Source organism: Calonectris borealis, chromosome 1, assembly GCF_964195595.1.
Source record: "Calonectris borealis chromosome 1, bCalBor7.hap1.2, whole genome shotgun sequence".
Classification (NCBI taxonomy): Eukaryota; Metazoa; Chordata; class Aves; order Procellariiformes; family Procellariidae; genus Calonectris; species Calonectris borealis.
The window spans coordinates 196900382-196927447 of record NC_134312.1 but is presented as its reverse complement, the minus strand read 5'-3'; the positions used below and the strand labels follow the sequence as shown (position 1 = coordinate 196927447).

Genomic DNA, 27066 nt, shown 5'->3' with positions numbered 1-27066 from the left:
CCCCACGGGGTCACAAGTCCTGCCAGAAAACCTGCTCCAGCGTGGGCTCCTCTCTCCTTGGGGCCACAGGTCCTGCCAGGAGCCTGCTCCAGCGCGGGCTTCCCACAGGATCACAGCATCCTTTGGGTGCATCCACCTGCTCCGGCTCCACAGGCTGCAGGTGGATCTCTGCTCCACCATTAACCTCCACGGGCTGCAGGGGGACAGCCTGCCTCACCATGGTCTTCACCATGGGCTGCAGGGGAATCTCTGCTCTGGCATTGTTCCTCTCACATATTCTCACTCCTCTTTTCTGGCTGCTGTTGTGCAGCAGTTTTTCCCCTTCTTAAATACGTTACCACAGAGGCGCTACCACTGCCGCTGATAGGCTCAGCCTTGGCCAGCAGCGGGTCCGTCTTGGAGCCGGCTGGCATTGGCTTTATCGGGCATGGGGGAGGCTTCTGGCATCTCACAGAACAATCCACCAGTGGTAGGCAAAGCTACCACCAACATACAGTGAAATTTTAGTACGCAATGAAATGCTCATCTTGCCTTGTAGAGGTGTAACATTTCACAAGACCCCAAATAAAATGTGTTTTGTGCTCCAAACTGTGGCAAAGTCAGCAAGTTGTCTGCAACTCCTACTAACACATGCAGCAATTTTACTTTGCCCAATGAGGCTTGTAACAATTTAATAGGGAGCAGCATGTAACTCCACTCAAGTAAGAAATCCATTTAACTGGATCCTAAAATGTGTATTTTAATTGGCAAGGTGAGATGAATAAGTTAGTATCGATACAAGGAGGTGCATCAGCAGAAGGCTGTACTTTGACTATCTATTATGTATGAAGGACACTGAAGATGAATCCGTGCCACAAAAATTAATCTAGATTTCAAAAACTCTGAATCATCAAAAACAGTAAAACATGCGAAAGGAAGGAGCTTCCATTCCACGTGAATATACAGAATTAGATTATCAGTTTTGTTTGTTTATACTGAGTTAATTACAGAAGTGCCACAAAGCTTGATTGCTTCTACCACATTGTTGCACACTGGCAGAGGTAGGGTTTGATCCACACAAACCAGTGCAGAAATATTATGAAATATTGTTCTTTTGCCTTCTGTCCCATGAAGAATTGTAGATATTTATGCTGGAAGAATAAAATGAAGGATAAATATTTATTCATGTAAACCTAACTTTTATCTGACTAACTCAAGTCAAAATATTTCTCCTTCCAATTTGCCTTTCGTCAGCTTTACAAACAGTGGACTCTTCAAATACTTTTTGATTAATGGAGGTGGAGCTAAATTTTGGGAAGTATTTAGGTTAAAATTGCAACCTGGCTAAAACTAAAAACTAGAGCCAAATTGTCAGATCCAAATGAGGAACGTACAATCAAGTTACCAAGACATCACAAGTTATCACATGTCAGCAGAGCCACATGTATTGTCCATGGTCATGCTCTAGCACTTGGCAGAGGCAAAACATCTCCACTTCTCTTAAATCTACTTTGCTGCAGGTGAGGCTAAGCTGAATGACCTCCTTTGCGAGGGCTGGGAGCACACATAGCCCAGCTCAGTGGATGCTGCTTGACTGCGTGTCCAGCTGCACTGGAGGCCAGGCCAGGCCTGGTCTGCTGTTCCCTTGCCCTATTCTTCACACTGTGGCTGTGGTTTGGTCCGCTCTCTCTCAAGAAAAGCTGCTATAGTACGCCTGAGTGGTGTCGGGATGAGCCAGCCTACGCCACTTGGCCGGCTTTTGTTTAGCGGCATAGATACAGCCTGGTAGACCAAGCCTCAACTAAAGGCCATGTCTGCAAGGGCATCCTGCCATGAGTAGGGTTGCGCAACTGCCAGTTGAGTTAGGAAAGCACATCCTGAAGAGGTGATGCTTCCCTCCGCCCTGCCAGAAACACCACCTCTGTGTTTTGCGTGCCTGGATCAGCTGGAAGTGCAGTATCCAGCCTCTGGCTGCAGGAACCTTCACGGGCAGCTGGAGGTGAAGGAGGAGCCTGCCAGTGCTTCTGCACAGAGGTGCTTTTGCAGCTCTTCTAGCAATGGTCGGCTTTGCAGGGTTCCTACCCTTCAGGTGCCCCAACAGCTATCTGCATGGCAGATGTGAGGGGCCAAAACCATCCAACAGCAGGTGTCATAAGAGAAAGGTGCTTGACTTTAGGACTGGAGGGCATGGAGAGAAGGATGGACATGCAGCAATCTCTTACAGATGTAAGTGGTAGTGTACAAAAGCCATGACTGACCGCATAGCTGTCGTTAATCGTCAATGATGGCACCAAACTCCCTCCCTGGCAGTGAAGGGGCTGTCTCAGAAGTAGTCATCTACAGTGCAGAGGCCCAAAGCCATCTAAAGCTCAGAGACCTGGCTCCTGTGCTGACAGGCACTGCAGATTTGGCTCCTTATTTTGGTGGAAGTTATTAAACACAAAATTCAAAATTCAGGTTTCAGTTTTGAATGCTAAGACTTCTGAAAAATCAGCTGTTATAAAGGCATAGGGGCATGCACAAAATTCCTCTAAAATAAATATGTTACGGGTGATTATTGCTCAAACACCTTTGTCTGAGCCAGAAAAAATGCAATGAGAAAAAAAGCTTCGAGATATGTAAGCTAGGTTTAAGTGTTGTGTGAACATCAATCCTCAAGCCTCTTGTTCTGGATGGAAAAGAAACCTGTCATCAGCTTGTCCCTGATCTGTTGCACGTTTGGCCTGTTGTGTCAGGAAATACCAGGCACTGGCTCTCAACAAAGACAAAAAAAAACCAAATTAGCCAGCTAGTAATCTCGTCTACTATCATAACATTGTAATAGCATGGTAACCCCTCAGGACTAATGATCACACTGTACCGCTTGGTCAGTAGCATTGTTCCAGGTTGAGCTACAGAGCTGTACATTCAATTGTGTCTTTTGATAATTACGCTGTGAAACGTGATATTGAAATATACAGTGTTGGACTTTAAAACAGTAACCCTTAAAATAGAGAAATAAAAAGCTCAGCTGACAGGCTGCGTATCTTGTAATCAATCTATAAAAATTACTTACCACTTTACAGGTAAAAATCAGAAATAAAGAGTGGACATTAATTGAAAGATGGACAAGTGTTCCAATTCAGTGAAAAGTGTGTCTTGCGGGGTTTTGTTTTAAATATCACCTGATTATTCACAGTAATTTAGGTATTTTCCTTATCACATCATTACCCATGGCAGTGATTTTAAGTTTCATTTTGTGCTTGAAAACAGGGGCACAGAAGTGCAGCCTAGTAAAACCCAGAGGAGTACTACAGCCCAATGTTTTGCAGGTAAAAAAAGTCATTCTAGCCTCATTCATCATCAGGTTTTCCTGCTCGCTTTCTCAGTCTGTCTCTCCTATTCCCTTGGTGTGTGAGTTTGGAGAGCAGCTCAACTCCTTCGTTATTTGTAAAGCTCATTGAGTTCTGTGACTGGAAAGTGTTTTAGAAATGCTAAGTGGGCTTGCTGCTGCAACAGCTAGACGTACCTTTGTTGTCATTAAACCTGGCGTCAAGTAGTGTCTAAGAATCTTTAAGACGGAAAGGGCTTGCTATTACCCTGGGTAAATGTTTGTGCTTCAGTGAACATTCACGATGCCAGCACGTTCCCAGTGTCTCGGATGTGATTACAGCTGTGGCACGGAGCTAACGGCTCCAAGCCCGCTGCCAGCGCAGCGAATGCTTGACCTGCTATGAAGAGCTGGAAACTCACTCCATTTTGACAGGCTTCAAATAGTAGCCCATGAGACAGGGAGCCGCAGAAGCAGCTGCACTCGTGCTTTAATACTCGTTTGGGGTCTGTTTCTCAGCAAAACAGAGACCCGTAGGCATTGTCAGACAAGCTATTTTTCTAGAAAGGACCCAAGTTCTTCAGCAGAAGGAGACTTCATTGCCCTCGAGTGCAGGCAGGAAAATCTGTGGCTGTGGGGCTCCAGAACGCAGCCCTTTCTATCATTATCTCCTCTCAGAGGAAGACCTGCCCATACAACATGGCTTAATTAATTTCTTGTCAAACGCAGAATTCCCCCCAACGCATGCTCCTGCTGGTTTTGCAGTTGTATGTAATATCATACCATATTTCCATGCCTTTTTGTAAATTTTGTAAATAATTCCAGAAGAGGAACATGTACAAGAGACGCAAACTCTCAGTGACACATACAAGACAGCCTTCCTCTTCCGAGGGTGAGGAGCCCCTGAAGTGAGCTGCTGCAGGGCAGGGCCAGATGGTGAAGAGGACGGTGGCAGATACGGAGAGAGGGTAGCTCAAGCCATCTGGGAAACAGTGGGATTTTGATCATGGTTTTCTTTGAACATGCAGCCTACAATATGTTGCCAGCCCTGACTTCTGCATGTCTTTACTGGCATAACAGTGTAGAGGATGAGCGGGTGCAGCTGTGACTCTCCAAAGTACTTCCAAGTCTTCGAACACCTTTTCTTCTTCCGTGTATTTTTTTCACAAGCATGAAGAGTAGGATTCCTTGGCGCTCATAGTGAGGAGATGATAAAAGTGAGGCTGAAGGCCTTTAGCTCCAGCGGATCATTAATAATCTGTTAAATACTCTACTGCAAAGTCAGCAGTGTTGGTCTTCATAGAGCACAGAGTCTGCAAAAATATAGGGCGTTTTATGTAGGAGCACCTAAACGACTTGCCAGGTGCTTCAAAGGCAGGCAAGGAGTCTCCCCTGGTTTAGATAAAATGCAAAAGTAGAGGAGTAGGAGGGAAGAAGTACAATACAACAGAGGATGTGATCACCTGGAAACTCTTCATGCACTGCACATCTGGTGTTTCTCTACAGGCTTCTTCTGAAAAATAAGAACTGGTGTTCTGGGAGGGCAGATGCTACTGACTCACCCGCTGCAGATAATAGTGGAAGGCATTATCTCATGATGGACTGACAAGTACCATCCAATGAATAATCTTTCCGATTTTCCTTCAAGAAGTGAATTCCTCTGAGTAAATGAAAACCTTTATTTTCCTCTTAAATCATGAGGAATATGCATTTTCCTGGATCTTTAATTTCATTTCTTCTTTGAATGCTATTTGAAAAGAAAAGTGGAATCCAGCACCATGTGTAGCAAGGTGGACCTCACTTTGCCCTGCTCCTGGGGAACCAGACACTGCTCTAGGGATATCCAAATTCTGGTTATATTGATACTGCTATTGTGATGAGTTGACCTTGGCTGGCTGCCAGACACCCACCCAGCTGCTCTTTCACTACCCCTCCTCAACAGGACAGGGAAGAAAATAAGATGAAAAAGCTCACGGGTAGAGATAAAGACAGGGAGATCACTTACCAGTTACTGTCACACGCTAAACAGGCTCGACTTGGGAAAAACTATTTAATATATTTCCAATTAAAATAGAGTTGAGTGGTGAGAAACAAAGACAAAAAAACGAAAACAGCTTCCCCCCCACCCCTTTTTCCCAGGCTCAACTTCACTTCTTCCTTCCCAACTCCCCACCGAGCAGCGCAGTGGGGATGTGGAATGGGCGTCGCAGTCAGTCCATAATAGTTCCTCTCTGCTGCTTCTTCCTCCTCACACTCTTCCCTGCTCCAGTGTGGGTCCTTCCCACAGGCTGCAGTCCCTCAGGATAAACCTGCTCCTGCACGGGCTCCTCTCCAGGGGCCACAGCTCCTTCCAGGAGCCTGCTCCTGCAAGGGCTCTCCACAGGCTGCAGCTTCAGGACATGTCCACTTGCTCTGGTGTGGGGTCCTCTATGGGCTGCAGTGTGGATATCTGCTCCACTGTGGTCCTCTCCACAAGATGCAGGGAAATACCTGCTTCACCATGATCTTCTCCAGGGGCTGCAGGGAATACCTCTTCCCCTTCTTCTTCTTTGACCATGGTGCTCACAGGGCTGTTTCTCACACTTTTTTCCTCATTCCTCACTGCAGGGCAGTGTTTTGCCCTTTCTTAAATACATTTTCCCAGAGGTGCCTCCAGCTTGGCCAATGGTCCCAGCTGTGTCCTGTGGTGGGCCTGTTGGAGCCGGCTGGAACCGGCTGGAACTGGCTGTGTCTGGCACGGGGCAGCCCCGGCCTCTCCCGATGCAGGCCGCTCCTGCGGCCTCCCGACACCTTGCCACAGACAGCCAGTACAGCGATGCAGCTTGTCTCCCTGACTCTATTTCTTATTAAAAAATCAAAAGCTGAGTTGCTTTTTTCCTTTGCTCTTTTTCTTCCGAAGGGGTTTGTCCAGCCATGGCACGAGGAGCGTGGCCGGCTCTCTCCAGGCACCGGGCATTTCTGATCCAGGGGACCTGATGAGGCCGTGTTTGTCAGCTTTCCCACCCACTCATTTCTGTAAAAGCAGACCTCTTATGCTGTGTTTGAGACAGTAGAAGTGTTTGTAGCTGGCAGCGCTTCGTCTTCAATGCCTAGAAAAGCTTTTACCTTTTTTTTAATAAGAGGTTTAAGTAACTCCCCTGGACACCTCGTTCTTCAACACAGGAATTGCTTCTGTTTGGCCAGATTTGTGAGTTGAAACGTTCTCCATATAATACATTTCACAATAAAGGGTTTCAATTAAAGAGCGCTTGAATGGCATTTCTCTGCAAATAATAGGAATAATTTCCTCTTCAAGGTTAGTGTTTCTACAACTGAAACTTTTAAACAAATAGCTGAGGAAAGAAAAAAATGTCTACAAGCGGTGCTTTCCAAATTGACTGGGTGAGCACATATCTGAGACCACTTCAGGCGTAACTTCAGGAGCATGATGCAGACGGACTGAGGTGGACACGTGCTGTAACATCTCCCTGGCACCTGGTAGAAGTGTCCTCGTGCACAGCTGCAGAGGAGACCAGGCCAGACGTTCTGCTGACGTGACTTTACTGAAGTCAGCAGTGTTTTGTCAGCAGATAAATCAGCACGTAATCTTAAATGTTTGTTACACAAGTGAAAAATCCGTGTAGTTTGGCTATAAAACAACGACCTGATGTGCTGAGGGGTTGTTATATGCACAGCAGTGTAAAGACGACAAATGCTTCAGATTTTCCTGTTCATGCGTAGTGTACAGTAGACTGTTTTGTTTGAATTTTTAATGTGGCTTATTATTTGAACAAAGGTCAAATGTGTTTGTAGAAGTCCAAGGATACTGCAGATATGTGCTTTAAATTAAGACCTATATGCAAGCAGCCTTGAAGACACAGCAAAGCTTAACACTGTTTTGTCAGAGCCAAAAGGTATATTCTTCCTTTATCAGAAAAGAGGATTTTCTTTTCCAACCTGCACTTTTTTTCTAGTGGATTTTCAGTAAGAAAGGAAAAAAAAATCTCTCCTTTACTTGCACACATTTAAGAAGCCTACATCTTAAAAATATTGGAGACTTGGACATGCCAATTATTAAAATAACGTTATCATTTTCCTGCAGGCAGGAAATACCTAAATAGTATTGTATTGTATCATATCTTTTTAAAATAAAGGAATTAAAATTAGAGCCCTTTTCTGAAATCGTATGTATTTCTTGCCACTATCTCCACTCATTTTTTCAAACAAAATGTTCATCCTTTTGCAAATGTTCAAGTCCAGATGTGTTGTAATCTTTTGCTCCTCTTAGGCTTTCTACTCAATAGATAAAGAAGACATTCCAACTTTGCCGTTTTCAAATGTCAAGAAAAGACTGATTACGAGGAGCCTAGAATGTCATTATTTCCTAGACGGCAAATGCAGGAGGAAACCAGACCCATTAGAGGTTTTGAAAGAGATCAATATAAACTGGAAACCTTGGCAAACTAAGGTTCATTATGAGACTATGACGGAAGTGGATGTGAGAATTAAGGCAGCTTTTTTGTTTGTTTTTCATCTTATTATTCAAATGTCTGAATGTGGTCTGAGGGACTGTTTGTGGGAGATCCCCCCTGGGTAGGAGAATTCGGTGCCTTGCACCACGAGCCCTGCTATTCCCCCTTACTCTGACAACCAGCAATTCCCAAGTGTTAGGGTCAGTGTGTAGGGTGGCTCCTGTAGCAGCTACAAAGCCAAAAATAACTCATCCACCCAGATATTTAGAAATCCCTTGATTTCTTTATGAGCCTTGCAGCCAAGTACCTTTATGGAGCTAACACCAAAAGCAGGTGTTAAGTTCCTGTTGGAGTCAGACTCCAACAGCTGCCAAGACTTAGCGTTTAAGTAAGTTGCTGGGAACTCTTTATTTCTACGTAATAGAAATGTTTGTATTGGAGAAAGTCCGTGTAACTTAGCCCAAGTTGCAATGAGAATATGTCTTCGTAGATTATAATTGCTGATACAAGCTCAGTCTGTATGCCACAGTTCACATACATTTTTTATGAACTTATAATTAGAGCAATTTTGGTCTCCTGCAGGTTCCAGCTTTGGAAACGAAGAGCAAACCACTCCTAAGGCATCCGCACCTTCTAAAGACATCCCCAAGGGGAGCAGCAAGAGCACAACGCAGGTATCGAGCAGCACAGCAACTCCACGCAGGAGCTTACTTCCAGCACCAAAAACTGCCACAGCACCTGCTGGTAAGTGCTACAAACTTCTGTACTTGAAACACCATCTGCATTAGGCCAAGAAATGCAGAAACCTTATTATGATGCTATTTTACTGCTTACTTGATTAATTTTCATGCCATTCTTGGGCACATTGCCAATGTGCTGATTTGGACTCTATTTGCTGTAGTCTTTTTGAAACACAGTCAACAACACAGCTATAATCTCATTTTGTGAACTGTGTCTGGAGTTGAAGGCATTTAGTGTCCCTAACTACACATGCCATACAACTACAGATTTAGTGTATATGTTATTGGTTCTCACCAAACAGCTTTTTGAAAACATTGCATTGCTTTAGAGAACAAAGCACTCCTTTGAGCAGATAATTCATTGCTAGTTATGGTTGCAAAGATGAGAATATTGCCTTCTAAGTTTAAGCAATTTGTGATGTTTTCACTCAGAGAGGGAGAAGGAGGCAAGTAAATAAAGCAAAAAGAACTAGTCTCGTTTTCTTACCTAAGCCCTCCTTCAGCTCGATCCAGCCATGTCTCAAATCAGCCAGCAATAATTCATAGTGTCTCACACAGGAAAGTTTACAGTTTTCTGCCAAATGCATTTTTTGTTGAAAAACATGTGCATCTCTCCACCATCTCCTGCTCACACTTGTTTCATGCTGCTCCTTCCCTAGCCTGGCACTTGGACATGGTGTATGAACTTCAGGTTCCCCTTGGCAAGGATGTAGGGGTGTATCTTCTTGGGTAGGACTCACCACTTTTGAGAGAGTAAGGAGCAATTCATGCTGCCTGCCCTTGAGGGCTGCTAACGGTGGCCCATCTGCCTGCCCACTCAGTGGGGAGAGATGAGGGTACCCATGACGGTGAACATCTATTACATACTCAGCGCTGGCAATGTAGAGACTCGAGTTTGGGTGTAATGGATGAGTTAGGGCTGTTCATTGTGACTTGCAAGCAGGGTCAATATGATTACTGGTCATAATTGTAAAATAGGTTCAAAAGCGTGGCTGTAGACACCCTCTTCCCTGGTTACAGATGGTATCTCCTCACCCCAGACGGCTTCAAACACTTTCCTACCTACTAGTGGACAATGTTCTCCTACCCTGTTCCAGCTCCTGTTTTTCCCATTGCCTTTCTATCTAATGTGACCCCAGCACTTACCTTTCTGCACTGCCACGGCCCCTGGACATCCGTCAGCCAAGATCTCAGAGAGATCACTGAGGAGCCTCATGAAAGGCATGGAAGTTCCTCGGGGCCCAAGAGATACTGCTGTAACCACAGCAAGCTCTTCCACACCACAGTCTCTGTGTGTGTCCATTTTCATTCCTGCTTCCTCACGCCCCAGGAGATCGTCCAAGCCCCTCAAGGGAAAGGAACATTAGTGATCATTTAAAACCAACAGACATTTTTAAAGCCATAATTGGAGGAACTTACTGGTGAGAAGCCTGTGCCTGAACTGATCATTGAATGTGGCTGACTTGCATGAGGCTACCAAGGTCAATATTGCACCTTCTAATGTGGAGGGGAAGGAATAATATTGTTTCAAGATTTATATTCCTGGAAAGCACTTCATAGATCACTAAGACAATGGGGTGCATGAGGTGTTACATAGTATTTTAGTGAGTGAAACATACTCTGCTGTGTTTGTATGACAGTAATGAAATATGAATTTATTTGACTTAAACAGTACCTGGATTTGTTCACAGATGATCTGACACAAAGTTACTCTCCAAAGCCACCATATTTTTCAGAGAGCTTTTCCATGGTTCAAGGTTCAAGCTGGAACCTTGGAGCTGTGAGAACCTGGATGTGCCTGAATCTTTCTTTCCTCCCGCAGTTTTCATGGCTCTACATATTTTCTCACAGAAACAACCCCTAGTTCCACTTTTATTAATCTTTCCTTGCTTTTCCACCGCCTTATTATTTTCCCATTTCTATTATCTCCTCTCTCCTAAGATTCTCCTTTAGGTTTGATTTTTAATTTTTAAATGCTTTTCTACTTCTGTCCTTAAAATATTGTAGCTTCATATCCGCCTGTTTAGAGAGAACATTATGCAGAAAGACAATTCAGACTTTTTCCACTCAGAATTTTCCTTTAGAGAGGCAGTTTGGATAGGCCACTTCATGGTCTTGAGTAAAGGGTTGAGTCTATCTATACAGAATAGTAAGGATTAAAAAAAGAAAGAGCTTCAATAAGAGTATAGAAATTCCATCAAGTTCAGATTAGATCTAACAGCTTAGATTCCAAAATAAAGAATTTTGCGTAAGTCACCAGCCTTATGCAGTCTGGCTCTTGTTCAACAGAGTGTTTCATCTCTATGTAAGTCCCACTGGTTTGATAACACACACTGCAAACAAAGCTGGGAAGGAAAAATCAGTACAAAATATGAGACAAAGACTTTATGCATTACTAGTTCTGGTCACCCAGTTTCAAGACAGATTAACCTGGTGTGGTGGGTTGACCTTGGCTGGATGCCAGGTGCCCACTAAGCTGCTCTATCACTCCTCCTTCTTAACTGGACAGGGGGAGAAAAATACGACGAAAGGCTCATGGGTCGAGATAAGGACAGGGAGAGATCACTCACCAATTACGGTCACAGGCAAAACAGACTCAACTTGGGGAAATTAATTTAGTTTATTTCCAAGCAAATCAGAGTAGGGTATTGAGAAATAAAACCAAATCTTAAAACACCTTCCCCCCCACCCCTCCCTTCTTCCTGGGTTCAACTTCACTCCTGATTTCTCTACCTCCTCCCTGCCAGTGGTCCAGGGATGATGAGGAATGGGGGTTGTGGTCAGTTCATCACATATTGTCTTTGCTGCTGCTTCCTCCTCACACTCTTCCCTTGCTCCAACGTGGGGTCCCACCCATGGGAGACAGCCCTCCACGAATTTCTCCAAACGTGAGTCCTTCCCATAGGGGTCACAAGCCCTGCCAGAAAACCACCTCCAGCATGGGCTCCTCTGTCCATGGGTCCACAGGGGTCCTGCCAGGAGCCTGGTCCAGCGCGGGCTTCCCATAGGATCACAGCATCCTTCGGGTGCATCCACCTGCTCCGGTGTGGGGTCCTCCATGGGCTGCAGGGAGACAGCCTGCCTCACCATGGTCTTCACCATGGGCTGCAGGGGAATCTCTGCTCCGGCATTGTTTCTCTCACATATTCTCACTCCTCTTTTCTGGCTGCTGTTGTGCAGCAGTTTTTCCCCTTCTTAAATATGTTATCACAGAGGCGCTACCACTGCCACTGATGGGCTCAGCCTTGGCCAGTGGCAGGTCCGTCTTGGAGCTGGCCAGCATTGGCTGTATTGGACATGGGGGAAGCTTCTGGCATCTTCTCACAGAAACCACTCCCGTAGCCCCGCCACACAAACCCAATACACCTGCTTAACTTAACACTTGCAGAAAAGGACTTACTGCTATAATCAGTGGCTTGGAGAATCTGTCAGGGAAGATGAAGCTGAAACCATTCGCCTTATGTAGTCCAGGTAAGTGAAAGTCAGGGGAGGAGGATGTGGTCTTTTGTCCAACACAGTCAGGAGTGACTGTCTCTTACTGTCAGAAAACTGTTTACTTCCATCATCTGCACTCACTAACTGGGGAACAGACCAATCTATCAACAGAATATATGGATAAAAGGTGGTACCATTTTTTTTGTTTCCTTTTCAAGTTTTCTTCCTTTTTTTTTTCTTTTGTTTTGAGCCTCCTTTCCTCTCTTCTGATCCCTAGCTGGATTATGTCATTTCAGGCTACAGCAGTTTTTGATTAGTATCAGATTTGCTCCTAGACATCTCCAGCAAAAGCCTTTCTTTTCCAGCTAGTGGCATTGGCATGATAAGCTTTAAAGGGCTATTTCAAGTTTTTGTAGAAGAGCTTTTCTGGCCTCTGGGGTTCTTTTGTCACAGGCAAGAAGATTGTTAGAAATCCTGGGTCTTTTACTGCTTGTGCAGCCTCACACGAGTGAGTCGTTGCTAGGGAGGTTTCAGTATTGGAGCACTGCAATGAGCTGGAACCATGGTGTTTGATATGCAATCATGCTAATGTGGACATGCAAAATCTAGCATAGGCAGGACTAATTGAATGGTTCAGGATGTCACCTCTGAGTTTGCACAGGTTCCAAATCTCAGACCCACACAGGAGAGCAGAAGTTACAACTTAATGCAAAACAATATTGATCAAGCAGTAGGTTTCCAGAAAGAGGATAATGTTTGTGATCACATCAGGGCATAAACGCTGAAGGGGAAAAGAATTACTGAGGCTGGTGGAAAGCTAAAGCTGACTTTTAATTTGGGTTTCTAATCTATGAAATTATTTAATCTATGAAATTAAAGACTAATTTTTTGCTGAATTTTACTACCTCTGGAAACAAAGCTGAAAAATAAAAGTCCATACAGAATTTGGATCATTATGAGAAATTGTCCCATTTTTATCCTTCCAAACAACTTTAATTTGCTCATTGTCCTGAGGTTGTCAGTAGATGTTTTCTACGTCATTAGTCAATCTTGGCGTAGTTTCCTTCAGAGTGTTTGTTATTGTCTTTGCATGACTCTCCAGTAACCTTGGGTATGTCTGCTTCCATGGGGGCACACAAATGGGAACTCTTCGCCCGTGCTTCAAGCTGGCCATAAGTGAACTTGTGGATTGAGAGCCATAAAGAGCTGTTAACACCACGCTGTGTCTGAGTTAATAGGCCCAGTGGAGACAGAGCAGCATAGCTTCTCAATTGCATTTATTTCCCTCCAGGCTGTGTAGAGTGCGGTGTTCAGTCCTTGGGTCTTTGGTGCATGGGTCCATACAGGTCTGCCCTATGGGGGAAGTGCAGTGTTCAGGCTCACACTGGAGAGTTGTCAGTTTTGTTCTTCCCATTACAAGGCCATTAGTCTGACTCTCCTGGTGTTTCCTAAACTTTGTCACAGCCGGGAAGCTGTCAGTGTGCAGAACAGGAGGCAGGTTTCAATCCAGCAGCCCACCATGGCCTTTCCATGCCAGGGATGTGATGGGTATTGCCAATATGCTTGCTTATGCAAGCCATGGTAGCAGAGAGCCAGGAGGGATGCTGTCAGAATGCATTAGATCCATCACAACTGGAAAAAAGTTGAAATTATCTCTCCCACTCTGGAAGTCAGGGGCTCCAGTCACCTGCCCAGCCTCCTCCCAGCAAGGCATCTCTGTTTGTACCAGCAAAGACTGGATGCAGCAGCGTATGGAGTCCATTGCCACCACCTCACTGAATTTATAGTCCGGTCTTGATAGGAAGACTCAGTCAGGTGAGGTAAAACTTGCCTGTTTTATCCTGGAAGAAAACTAGACATGTAAAGTAGTGGTAGCTGGCTGTATTATGCAAACAGTCAGACACAGATCCTGAACACGGACAGCTGGCAAGTTTGGGAAGTTGCTGTTATCATACACAACTGACAGAAGGAAAAAAGCCTACGTTAGTCCAATGCTCTGGTTTACTTTTTATATGAGCCAAGGTAGCAGCAGATGTATCTGTGGTCAAGTCATGATTTTTTTTTATTAAAACAGTGTTATGGTTCCTCACAATGCTAAGTATCTGATGGAAGCAAAGGCTGAAATAAATCAAAGCAAAGTTAAAGACAAGGGTTTTTAGCAAGTCTAATCCTGCCTCTCTTGCAATAACATATGAATGCTGTCTGTAGATCCCAATGTGATAGGGAGGCCTATAGAATGTAAAATCTTCTGTTTAAGTATCCCTTGGCACATCTATTAAATGATGAAGTGCAAAACCATCTTTTTAAAATTGAACTCTTTATTAAATCAGAAGGAAGATGCTACAGATCAAAAGAAGCAAGTGGAGAAAGGGCAGTGAAGTGTTCATATTGCTTTGGGCTTTCTGATCCCAGGCAAACAAAGACATCTAACAAAAGCCCTTTAAAATTGTGTCAGATACTATATTTTAAATATGACAGAGAAAGTGCATGGGTGTGCTGAAAATGCCAGTCTCTAAAAGGATGTCCTGCAGCAGATAAAGGATGTGAAGGTTGAAAGTCTGCAGGTACAGACACTTTAAAAGGACTGCTTGTAGAGCTGTTGCAAAGTGGAAAGAACAATCATTGGCACAGGCTACCAGTCTATGCTGGGCAAGTCTGGCATTATTGCTGGACATCACAGGGCAGGAGATGGATAACAATAAGGGAGCAGAGAAGTAAAATCAGTGTTTAAAAAATGTTTGAAGGTATACTAAAAATTAATCCACCCCCCACCTACTTGGCTGTCATAAAGATCATGAATGTCATGCTTGGGGAGGCGGCCAGCCTCATCGCTGCAACAGCAAAACCAAAGAAACCTTCACTAGTGCTCCGAACTGAAGAAATGCAATATTTTTAAAATAGTGGAATGCATACATTTCTAATATTCTTCCAAACTATCACATAATGGCAATTGTGTGCACAGACATACCAAAGGACAGAAGAGCATGGTGGGGCACATGTCTGTCCTCCAACTCAGCCCAGTTTCTCCATAGCTGAGCTGGCCGCACCCCAGCCCCACCATGGAGTCACGGTTGGAAGGAATGAAACCACCACAATTTCCTGTTCGTTTTCACCCCATGGCAGAAGACAAGACACTGCACAGAGGCTGTGACCAAGGAGAGAGGGATGATCTCCGCCATGGGTGGAAGTTATTAGCTGGGATGAGAGATACATATCTTCTTACCATGTACCCCTCCTTGTGGGTGGGGGAAAATCCCTGCCTCCAGCAGGAAGGACTTGCAACACAAACCAACACTATCTTGCAAGTGAGGCATATTTTTCCATAAGAAAAAGTGAATCAATAACGTGACCTTCGGGGTGAAATTTGCATTTGAGGAAGAAGTCACCAGCCTCATTCAGTCAAAGTCAGAAGGCCAGGCTGTCCCATGAGCAGCGCTACTGAAGTGAGCTGTATAGTAAAACTTTTGAAAGGTAGGGAAACCACAATGATTCCTTCTATATGTTCTGTGAATTTGGAGAATGATATGATAGACATTCTATGTATAATACTCCTAGCAATCACCTAGTAGTAATTGCTATAGGGGTTGATGTTGCATATCCAACCTCCTGGGCAAGACATCACAGTTACTAAACTAAAATGCTTAGAGCACTCCACAGTTACAGCTGAAGTGCACAGACACTACATGTATTGTATACAGCATCTTCTACAAAAGCAAAAGGAGGAGAAAGTATTTCACAAAGAGGATATTTATTCATTTAAACATAAAAAATATTTCTGAAAGAGTGGAATATCAGGTGATATAAGAATTGCATTTGTATTTCAGAGATGTATATCATTTTAACTATGTATGAATAGGAAATTAATTCACAAAGGAGCATATTTGATGAGTGGAAAATAACCAACAAAAATCACATGAAAGCTTTCATGTGTTAGATGTTACCTGAGAAGACCACCAGTGCTGTAGATTCTCATTAAAAAAAAAAAAGACGACTGCTCAAGAGAGATTATACTCCTGATATTTCACTAAAAGTGCTTGTCAAATAAATTGGACTACAGGGTATAAATCACATTTAATTAATGAAAATGGACTCCTATAGCTGCTGCTGTGCAGTGATTCAGATGATAAAAAAAAAAATTCTGGCATGGGATAATAGCAGTTGAACATCATTGTCATGCAAATTGTTTTGAAGACATCAACTGATTGCTTTTCCACTAGTCTATGGGAAGAATGCACTTGATTAGTTTTCAGTGGGTTGCACAGCCCTTTTTGTGTGTTAATAGACCTCTTTCATATTTGCATACCTCTCAACGTATAGAAAATAGGGGGAAAAAAAGCATACTTGAATGGAAAAACAGAGAAAGTTCCTTTAAATTCACTTAAACATATTAGCTGCTTTGAGAAATACGTGATAACCTAACTGTTATTTACTATTTCTATTATTGTTTCATGTTTTGTTTAAAGACAGGTGAAAGCAGCTCTGTCAGGAACTTTGCAGCTAAGATACACCTCTGAAAAAGACATATAAGCTTCTGCTTTCCACAGATGTTGGTAAAAATATATGATCTTTGAGGCACACATATACTGAATTTTCTGTTTTCAGTTTCTCTGAAAATGTGGGAATATCTGCAGAAGGCAATGTTCAGAGACAGCAGATTAACAACTTCCCACCCTCACAGGGGATTTTTTTTACAACCCCCTTAGATTAATGTTCACTATGGGACAATTCAGATCTTAAATCAAACCAGGATCTAATTCTGTCATAATTTGGGCAAAACCCATCAGTTTGACATGGTGAAGTTAGTGGTGTATCTGATGGGACCTTCAGGATGCATAAAAAAACCCTCAGCATAACACACCACAGCAGTTAGTAATCCAAGAAGAGCATGTCTGTGGTGTGCAATGGGAAGGGGATTCAGATGGGCAGCGATTCCTGAGCTGGTGCTGACAGGTCTGGAGAGTCACGAAGTACAGCACCATGCAGGCATACCTGCTTAGATCCAGAAGCAGTATAGTGCATTCACCCAGTGCTGCAATCAGTTGATTATAATTAAATTGCTTTAGACCTAGGTTATCTCCTGGCCAGGAGCATTGGTTTCATCTGCTCCAGGCTTCCAATTCTGGAGGGGGCTCACACAGATCGAGCCTGGGAGTGACATATTCTCCACATAAAATCGTGTCAGTAGCCACTTAACAGCATGAGTGTGGCCTGAAACCTCTTCCTGCAATTCCCTTCTCATACCCAGGTTCATCTGTGATTGTCTGGGAGAATGTCCTAGAGTATCTCAGCTTGCTGCAGACCTCAGATGGATAATGAGGTGGGTGGAAAACTGACTAGATCAGGCTCAGGGTGTTGTGTGATCAGAAGTACAAAGTCCAGCTGGCAGATTTTGGCATCCATTAGGGATTGATACTGGGCAAATACAGCTTACCATCTTCACTAAAAACCTGAACAGTGGGATAGAACATTCCCTCAGCAAGCTCACAGATGATAGCAAATCAGGGGGAATTGGTCAATATGCTGGAGGGCAGGGCTGCAGTTCAGAGGCACCTTGCTAGGCTGGAGAAATGGGCCTGCAGGAACCTCATGAAGTTCAAAAAGGCAAATGCAAAGTCTTGCCCCTTGGGGGAATAATGCCATGCAACAGGAGAGGCTGGAGCCAGCTGGCTGGGAAGCAGCTCTGCCAAAAGGCCCTATTTGGGGATCCTGCTAGACAGCAAGTTGAACCTGAGCCTGCAACATGCCCTTGCAGCAAGAAAGGCTAGCTGCATACTGGGCTACATTAACAAGAGTGTGGCCTGCAGCATCAGTGGTCCTACCCCTTTACTCAGCACTTGTGTGGCCACTCACAACTGTGCCCAGTTTTGGGAATCCCAGGACAAGAAAAATGTGACATACTGGAGTGATAGCAGCAGAGGACCACCAAGATGGCCAAGGGACTGGGGCACATGACAGGACAGGTCAGGAGGAGAGGCTGGGAGAGCTGGGGTTGTTCAGAGAAAGCAAAGGGAGATCTTATCGCAGTCTTCAGTTATCTAATGGGAAGATACAGAGAGAACAAAGCCAGGCACTTCTCAGAGGTGCACAGTGACGGGGCAAGAGACACCAAACACAAGCTGGAACACAGGAAATTCTCATTGTTTGACCAGCTGTAAAGGCGGTCGTCATTTGATCACCTGTGAAGGTGGTCAAACGCTAGAGCAGATTGTCTAGAGAGGTGGTGAATCCTCCATCATTAGAGATACCTATACCTTAGCTGGACAAAGCCCTGCGCAACCTGCTCTAGTGCGACCCACTCTGAGCAGGAGGCTGGACCAGAGGACTTCAGAGGTCCGTCTGACAAAGCTGATTGCACAGTTCTGTGTGCTACAAACACCTTAGGCCTCCAGGTGAATAAATGTGCCAGCATAGGCACAGCAACCAATGCGTTGTTTTGTAGTGCTGTGGCCTCTTTTGCACATTCAGGAGGAGTAACTCATGAGCAGAAACATCTAGCTAAAGGGGGGACCCGAGTGCATGGCTACCACAAAGGCAACAGGACTTGCATGCAATTCAGGAAAAAAAGAAAGTATGGCTCAATCATTGTGCGTAAGGATTTGAGAAGTGGTTTACATCTGACCAGCTCTGCATAGTTTTTATTCTCTTCATGTCATACAGCTTCCTGTATGGTCTCATCCCTGTCTGGTCTTGTTCAGCCACATCCTTCTCTCAGAACATAGAAACCCACAGAAAATCCAGCTTGGTACCTCTAAACTCTGCTGTGGTTTGAAACTTTGGTTCACCTTCAGAATACTGATGCACCTCTGGGCTCCCTTGTTTGTGCCTGCAGTCCTGATCCAAACTCCTGAGCATCAGATTGCTGCTTGTTCCAGGGCTCAGCTCTGTCCATCAGGCTGGATTTGCCACCCAACGGTCTATGAAATTAGAGAGCTGAAGGAATTTATATTTTCTATGCCTTGTTGTGGGGTTTGGGAAGTATGTGATACGGCATACCTATTTCAGCTTGGTTATTATTCTTATTTAATGTTTATCTCACAGACAAGTGACTGTTATTCCCCATAAGAAATCTCGTAATTTGTGTGCAATGACAGTAGCAATAAAGAATTCATTTCAGCAGCTTGTTTCTACTTGGTCCATTAAATAAAAGACAATTAAAAGCATTGTTCAAAAAACTAACCCAGTCAATTCCTGTGCTTTTACAAGTACCAGTAAATCATATGTAACAGGGCAGGCTGTTAAATACAATCAGTCAAGATGAAAAATAGGAGGCCGGTGTTATCACAGCTCTCACAGTGTAAAATGTGCTTCTTTTAATCAGCTTCTGCAAAATCCAGACAACACAACCTCAGCAGGAGGGAGAGGGATGAGCTAAGGTCAGCTGAGGGGGGAAAAGTGACCACCAGTGCGCTTGCAGGGGTGGCGGGAGAAGAGTCTGCTGCCGCTGTGTTCTCCTTTGCAAACACTTTCCATTAAAAGCTGAATAGTGAATACGCGGTGGGTTACATTCATGTTGTTTCTGTACTGAACATAGGGATATGCAGCACTACGCTGCAGGTGAAAGTGAGTTGTTCAACTGCAGGTTTTCCAACCTCTTTCCTGGGAACCACTCTGAAACATGCCGTAGCACAACTCTTTGAGCATGCAACAATAAAATGCCATGGGATCCATGTCAAATGACAGGAAGAGCAGGAGTAGTTGTTTTAATTCTGCAACTAATGTTGGATGTTCTGAGTTACCCTGAGATTTTCTATTCAGTTCAAAGAATGGTTCCTTTTGTCAGGTTTATTTTTTCCTTTAATTTTTTTTAATACCAGATAAAGAGACTGATATTCTCTTTAATATAGATAAAGGTATTCTCTTTAATATAGAAAGAAAACAATCCCTTTCAGACGAGTCAATGAAATAGCCCTTGTCCTTTTTTTCTTATCAGATTAACTTTAAATTTGAAACAAACACAAAGGGAAAAGTACAAGCATTAGCAGTTTCTACTTCAACAAATACATAGTCTTTCTTCTACATCTATTTACTTATTCACAGTCTTTCAGTGTCTCATAGATCACAGGAAGCAGAGAGTCTCTAGAGAGAATTAGACTTTTCTTATTCTACAGAATCCATCATATTTCCAGCTTTGCTCATTTTGTCTCAAACAATGCGTGCATGGATGTGTCATTACTCACCAAGGACACGACTAGTCCTGGGTATCAGGGGGAAAGGCAGAAGAAAGCTTGAAGTGGCTCTCTGTATCTGTGAGTGACTCGAAACACTTCCTTGGGGTTTTTTAAACTTGCAGACTGCATTAGTTAACTTACAAAATATGCCTGAGAACAGCTGGAATCCAACTGAATGCAGTCAGTTCCATTGAATTGTTAATGATGTCTACAGCATGTTAGGATTTGTTTTGGAATAAATATTCAATGCGTAATTTGTTAGCATGTTTTCAGTCTGAAGTGTAAAAGCAAATTGAAGCCTATCCCACTGTACTGGCTTTTAAAGACTTGGAAAGGTACAGGCAAATACAAGCGCTGATTCTGCAGCAGCTCTTGAGAAGATGTCTCAGATAAGGTGTATTTAGCTCTGGTTCCTAGGCTACCATTCAGCAATGATGGGGGAATGGAGAAGTGGCTTTGTTTGTCTGCTCTTTTTCCAACTGATTGCTGAATGATTTAATATGTCTGGAGTGTTTTGCCTTGTATTTCGAATGATTTTGTCTTTGCTCCTTCTGTTCAGTTTGAAGCAGGCTGTGTGTGTTAATTAGGAAGTGTAAATACCTTTACAGAACTGTGCATTTGGATGCATTTGGATGCATTTTTCAGAAGCAAATATTGTAGAAAACCACACCAGTAGAAAACACGAACAAGTATTTATTCTCACAGTTATCTTACGGCCTGAAATATCCATTTCTATATAGGTATAGCTTTTAAAAAAGAGGAAGTGTTGGGAGATTTGTAACCTTAAATGGAATGTAAAATCATATAAAAATTAGTAGTTTGTGGCTTTGATTCCTGGCTACTGCAAAGACAACTTCTCGCTCCATGAGCTCCTGTAGTGGAGGGAGTTGGCAGAGCCTTGGAAGCTGTTCCTGGAAACCTGGAAGTTAGTGGTGGTTCCTGCTCTGCCAGGAGCCTTTTCCTGGGAGGCTCAGTGCTAAGAGCCTTGATTACGCAGCCAGCAGGAATAAAGCTAATGTACGGGCATTTAGCACAGAGCTAATTGGAGTTCCATATTTCCAGCCTGTGGGCAATAACACTAGGAGTTTGAAGTAAATTTTGTTCCAAGTCAGAGTTAATATACATTTTAAAAGACAAATTTAGAACAAAATTAAAGCAGTGTGCAGGTTCAAGAAATATACGTGTGGTGCTTAATTTCCTTTTATAATTGTATTTTACATATTTTTTATTATTTTATGATTGTACGCACAACACCTGTTGACATTTCAAAATGCGTATGACAGTCAAAGTATTATTTGAGGTTTTTCACGTATTGAGGCCCGTAATAATGACTGAAATATTTGTCTTGTTTCCTGAGTTACAGTAGAGCGTCAAACTTTTTATGTACATTATAACCTTTGAGTTACTTCTAGTACACTCTGAGGTAGAAAAGATCACATTGTGCCATACCCTGTGGTACAGCATTATGCTGATCATCACGCCAACGCTCTCCTACAGATTTTTTTAAACCTGAAATTCTAGATTTCTGTGAAATGACAAATTTGGAGCCCAAACTCTTGTCATTTAAAAATGAATTTTCCCTGCAGGAACTTCTCTTGAAATCAACATGTTTTCTGAATGTTTCTCTTTTAACCCACTGACAGCTGTTGTTTCAAAAGAGTAGAGAAAGAACAAACCCCATTTTTGGAAAAACATTCAGCACAAGCTCTCATTTGAGGTCTGATGCCAGGGACGGCTCTTCCCCTAAGATTTCCCTGTCGGTGATGAGCTTAGCAGAACGATAATGGTTTGCTCCTGTGAACTGTCCTTTCTTTTGCCTGCTGCGTGCTTCCTAAATCCCTCTCTGCTAAGGAGGGCCCCAGAGAGGCCACCAGGACCCTTCTACTTATGAAGGAGAAGTTGAATAATGGCTAGCTCCATGTGCCCGTCTCCCCGGCCCCTTCCCAGCAGGGCTGTGCTGTGCACTGGCTCTTCCTTTGCTACACAACCCCTCCTCGCTTCTCTGGTCTGCTACCAGACCTTAGGAGCTCTCCTAATCTTGTAAACTGAAGGAGGATGGTTAACTTCGTCCCCCCCCTTGTTATTAATCCTACTCTTCTGTCCTTACCAAGATATCTATTTGCACCTTTGCTCGCAACCTGCTTCAGGCTCTGCTGATCTCCCACCTTCCAGGGCTGACGTCTCCCGTGCAGCCACCCCTGACGGGCACTGCCGTCTGCACCCACACGTGACTCTCGCTGCTCTGCACAGACCTTGCCTTGCCCTCTGCAGAATGATGGTGCTCGCTGGGCTTCTTTGCTTATTCGCTCTCTTTTCTTTCAACTGGGCTCTATTTGGGGAATTGTTCCTCACCTTGTGCTTAAGGTTAAGAGGCTGAACTAATTTCCCAGGTGTTCCTCATTGAAAATGTCTCAAAAGCAAAAGTAGTTAAGTATTTTTATGCCCCTTATTGCTGCTGAAAGCATAAAGAAAACACACTTTCCTTACCATTGTCTGTGTTTGACATTTGCCGTAACGAAATTTAGAGGAGCTTGGTATATGGCCCATTTGTGCATCATATTTTCATTTTGAAAACCACAGAAGAACCAAGGCCTCATTGCCATGAAAAAGTAATCCTTGAATCTGTAACCATATAAACTATACCTTATGAAACAAGCTCTGGTTTTGTCTCACAGCTCCCATCTCAGGTTGCTTTCACCTGGTCCTTAGTAATGAAATGGCACCATAAACTTATTTTATGCCCTGCTGTGTAGTATAGTACAATGCAGTAGGTGGCAGACACAGGGAATTTATATCCTCAGTCACTTCACTGGGAAAAGTATTGATCACAAATGAGAATCGTAGCCTCAACATGTCCAGTTTACAAATAGCAGAGAAAAATGGAGATGGACCAAAGTAAGGGTATGAAGAGTTCAGTCTTTACCAGTCCCTGAATACTGATGGTGCGATTTGCCTATGAACAGCAGGAGGGAGTCAAAGAGGATCTTGGACCTTCTCCTGTGCCATCCTCCCGCAAATAGTTGGGCACAGGACTTGTGCGTGTACACGTGCTCTTCGCAGAAGCACTCTGCAAGCGAATGCTGAGAGGTGATGCTAGAAAATATGAAGCTCAGCTTCTGGTGCGTGGCAGATGCTGTGTCCACAGCTCGCTGCTTGCAAATCCTGATGCAGACAGAAGTGGAAGGGTGAATGATACATCAAAAATAAGCCTGATACTGCAACTGTGACTAGCTGTGGCTTTGGAGAGGGCGGAAAACTAGTCATCCAGTAAGTGTCCCTGAAGATTATGATCCCCATATAAAACTACCACTTTTCTCCACTATTGAAATAGCCAGATCACATTTGCATTAAGCACAATGGAAGATAGTGTTAGCTTTTGGACTGCCACTGCCTTTAAGCACCACCAAGAAAATATGGTTTTGTTTTCCTGCTTCAGATACTTCAGATTTTGTGGGACATTTTCCTACAAGACGTCCGTAAACGTACTCATGAGAGAAGTGAAAGTTAATACGGCAAACATTGGTTTCCTTTATTTCAAGTGGTTTGCCTTAAATCTCTCTTTTCCCTGTGTATCCAGGGGCTGTGACACAGTCCCGCAGGCTAAAATACAACCCCCAACAAACACTAATGGTAAAAAAGGAAAGCAAACAGGAAAATACATTAATGTCTCAGGGATTTGCTTTTTCTTACTCTTCCTTCTTACTTCCTTGGTGAGTGTTTTCTGCATGAAATCCTGTGGCTGCGACTGTCACACCATGGGCAAACCAGCAGGGCAGGGATTTCATGTTACTGCACTCAGCATCGTGCCCACAGCTATTTTGATGGGAGTTGTGGGTGGGCAGGAGGGGTGAGCTGAGCTTGGGTGGCCGCTCTGGCTTTCAGATGAAGTTGTATCTCCCTCGTACAAGAGGCAGTTGTTGACTGCAGAGCTTGGACAACTGACAGACCATCCTGAGCCTGCAACCAGAGAGCTCCAGTGGTGGGAGGAATAATAACACTGAGTTGCCTCCCACTGAAAAATTAAAGGAAGAGGAAAGGCTAACACAAAGTTTCTGGAGATCATAACCCAAGAGCTCTGAGGCATCATGCTGTCAGTGGGAAGAATTAGTGGCTGCAGACAAAAAGGATAAATGCAGAGGTCAGGAGTGATCTGGAGAGCTACAAACACAGAGAGGAAAGGAGGGAGGGCAGGCAGCCTGGCACATGCCTGGGTCATAGATGAGCACGAACCAGGTGCTGGTTCAGCCTTGTGGACAGCAAGGCAATGGCACGGTCCTGTTGTGTCCTGCATTGGCACAGTGCATTGTAGGTTTGTGCACTGAATGTGCTGCATCTCTCTGGCCCTGCCTGACTTACTGCACAGGCACAGACCCACTCTCCTGTCTGGGGCACCACATCCAGCACAGCCCTGACACATCCTGCCTGCTTCTGATTCTGCAGAAGCCTTTCTCTTGCCTGTATGAGACCCTCTTGGGAAAGCTGGTGACCAGAAAAGGCAGTTTCCTAACCTGGAGAAAGAGTTGATAGAGCAGGACCCTGCAGGTAACTTAAGTCAGCTTTGTGCAGTCCTACTTAGCTTCTCCTCCAGCCCAGAGGATCCTTGGCTGAGGATGCACAGCAAGGTAAAGAGACAGAACACAGAGCTCAGAACAGATAGGATGGGCTACCTGTGTGGCTGTTTGTGCTTTAATGGCATTTGTCACTGTGCAGATGGCTGGAAAACCAAGAGAGTGTGTAAGGCCGCCTTCTGACCTTCTTTAGTGCTGTGCATGTCAGCTCAGCCGCACGCACACAGTTATGCTTGCAGAAGTGGCAGGTTGGCATCTAACACAGAAGTACTGTGTAGCATCATTCTGTATGAAGCCCAGGATATGTATCGGTGAAATACTTATATTTTGCCATTCTGGTATGTAACATAGTTGCATAATTCTGCACAACTGCAAACAGAATTATAAAACAGGTTTCCTTCTACCTTTTTTTTTTTTCCTAAAATAGGTCTGAAGAAAGAAGTACAAAAAGATCAGGATGCTAACAGACCAGCTGTCTCATCCCCTAAGAGATCAGCAGTAACAGCCACCAAGCTCCATTCACCAGGTATTTATAAACTCAAAAGCACTGTTTCAGGGAAGATTTAAACTTGTCGACTTTGCATCTTTTGTTAACACACTAAAATCTGAGACCTACTATTGTTAAGTGAAGATTGATTGTGTCCAAGGTTCATTAAGCTGGCTGTGAGTACAGCAGACTTTATCATACCAATGCATGAGCTGAATAGACTTATGTTTTCTTTGTTACCATTGTGCAATCATCTCTCCTTCAAAACAAAGAGTTGCTGCTATTACATTTTTAAGGGCACAGGAGCATTTTTTTTAATCTTTATTATTTTCTTATATAAAAAGAGAACAGATAGATATAGTGAAATAAAAGACACCTCAGACAATTACCTAGAGTGATAGTATATTACTCGGAATCTACTCTTACTGTTGTGCAGAGGCACTAAATCTCCTGGGCTATTTCTATGCATAATTGGAAAAGGGATTATCTATAGAAATAACCTTCAGAGTGCTATTGGGGCATTGTCAATTTACCCCTCAATATTGGGCACAAACACATGGTTTTAGCATTTCTAAAGAAAACCTTTTTTTTATTACTCAAATGAGGAGAACTTATTTCTATTTATGTCTACTGAGTGTACATTAACAAATGTATAAGGTACCAAAAGGCTTTTATAAGGCTGGCTTTGGCTGATCTAAATGCTTCTGAAATGAGTGGGCATGGTCCCACTGATTTCATTGTGCTTGCAGTTTATCTTCTGTTCTGTTACCTCATTTTTTAGACTCTACTTAAATAATTTAAATGTCATCTCTACAGCTATATGATACTTGAGTTATAATTATGGGGGGTAGAACCCCATATTTCTTCATTTGATGATAAAGTAATAAATAATATAAAACAGCTCTTTGGTTCCTATAACTTGCATCAAGAGTCTCTTCATGTTTACTAAACTCAATCTCTATTCTTCTCCTTCCCAACCAACAAAATCTAGAAAATGGAAGGTTAAATATAATCTTTCCAGGCACCAACAGGACTCAGAATTCTTCTCCTTACTAAGATACTAGGGTAAAAAGATGAACTTAACACTGTCCTCTGAATCATATAATTTTCCAGCTATTTTGCACCTGGTGAGATCACCAAGAAAGATCCAAAGAAAAATTTGTTGCAGAGAGTGCCAGACCAGCAGCTCACCAGCGTTTATAACGGTAGGAGTCCAGATTAAGCACCAGCACTGACTGTGGCTGTAGCAGCATGTTACAGCACAGCTGATTTGCTTCCACTGGAATTAGAAAGCAAAATGAAAGATAGGCATATTTGTACTGTGTATTTGTATTGTCTTAAGGAGGCCAGCGTTTCCACGGGTGACTTAAATGATTTTCAAGGCTTAAATTTTTGGCATATCCAATTCATGAGGCCTCAAAGATTTCTTCATTCTCATGAGAGGTTGAGTAACTGCCCGCTCTCCATCAGACTGATTTAGGATTTCTTAAGCTTGGTTGTCTGAAATTATGGCAACCTAAAATTGTTTATCACAATAACGTAAGGATCAAATAGGAAAATAAACCTCATCTTCATTTATTTTTTTAGAGTAGCCTTTAGCATTCTTTGAAATAACAATAGCAATAACAAAGCAATAAAGGCAGACAATCTTTTCACCTATTTAACAATTTCACAAAATAATCAAAGCAGCCATTAAACAGGACAAGGAGGGAGTGTAGCTGGGGCTAAGGGGCAGTAGCATAGCCTTTCCTCCATCAGGATCACAAACTCGGCATTTACACTCTGTGATAGGAGAGCATGTGTCCCCCAGGTAACTCCACCACAGCTACATGTGGCCACGTAACAGGGTCTAAAATTTCTGAGTGCCATTTCTATGTTGTTTTCCCTCTATTATTGGCCTCCTTAGATGCTGTTCCTTTTAATCAGCG

General features: G+C 43.4%; 1 protein-coding gene across 1 annotated transcript in view; it reads left to right on the top strand.

Moving 5' to 3' along the window:
* Nucleotides 1-27066, top strand: part of MTUS2 (microtubule associated scaffold protein 2) — a 287663-nt gene that overhangs the window by 197671 nt on the left and 62926 nt on the right. Inside the window, exons 6-7 of the mRNA XM_075139830.1 lie at nt 8323-8484; nt 25079-25177. Of these exons, the coding sequence (XP_074995931.1) occupies nt 8323-8484; nt 25079-25177 (261 nt within the window). The remainder of the gene's footprint in view (nt 1-8322; nt 8485-25078; nt 25178-27066) is intronic.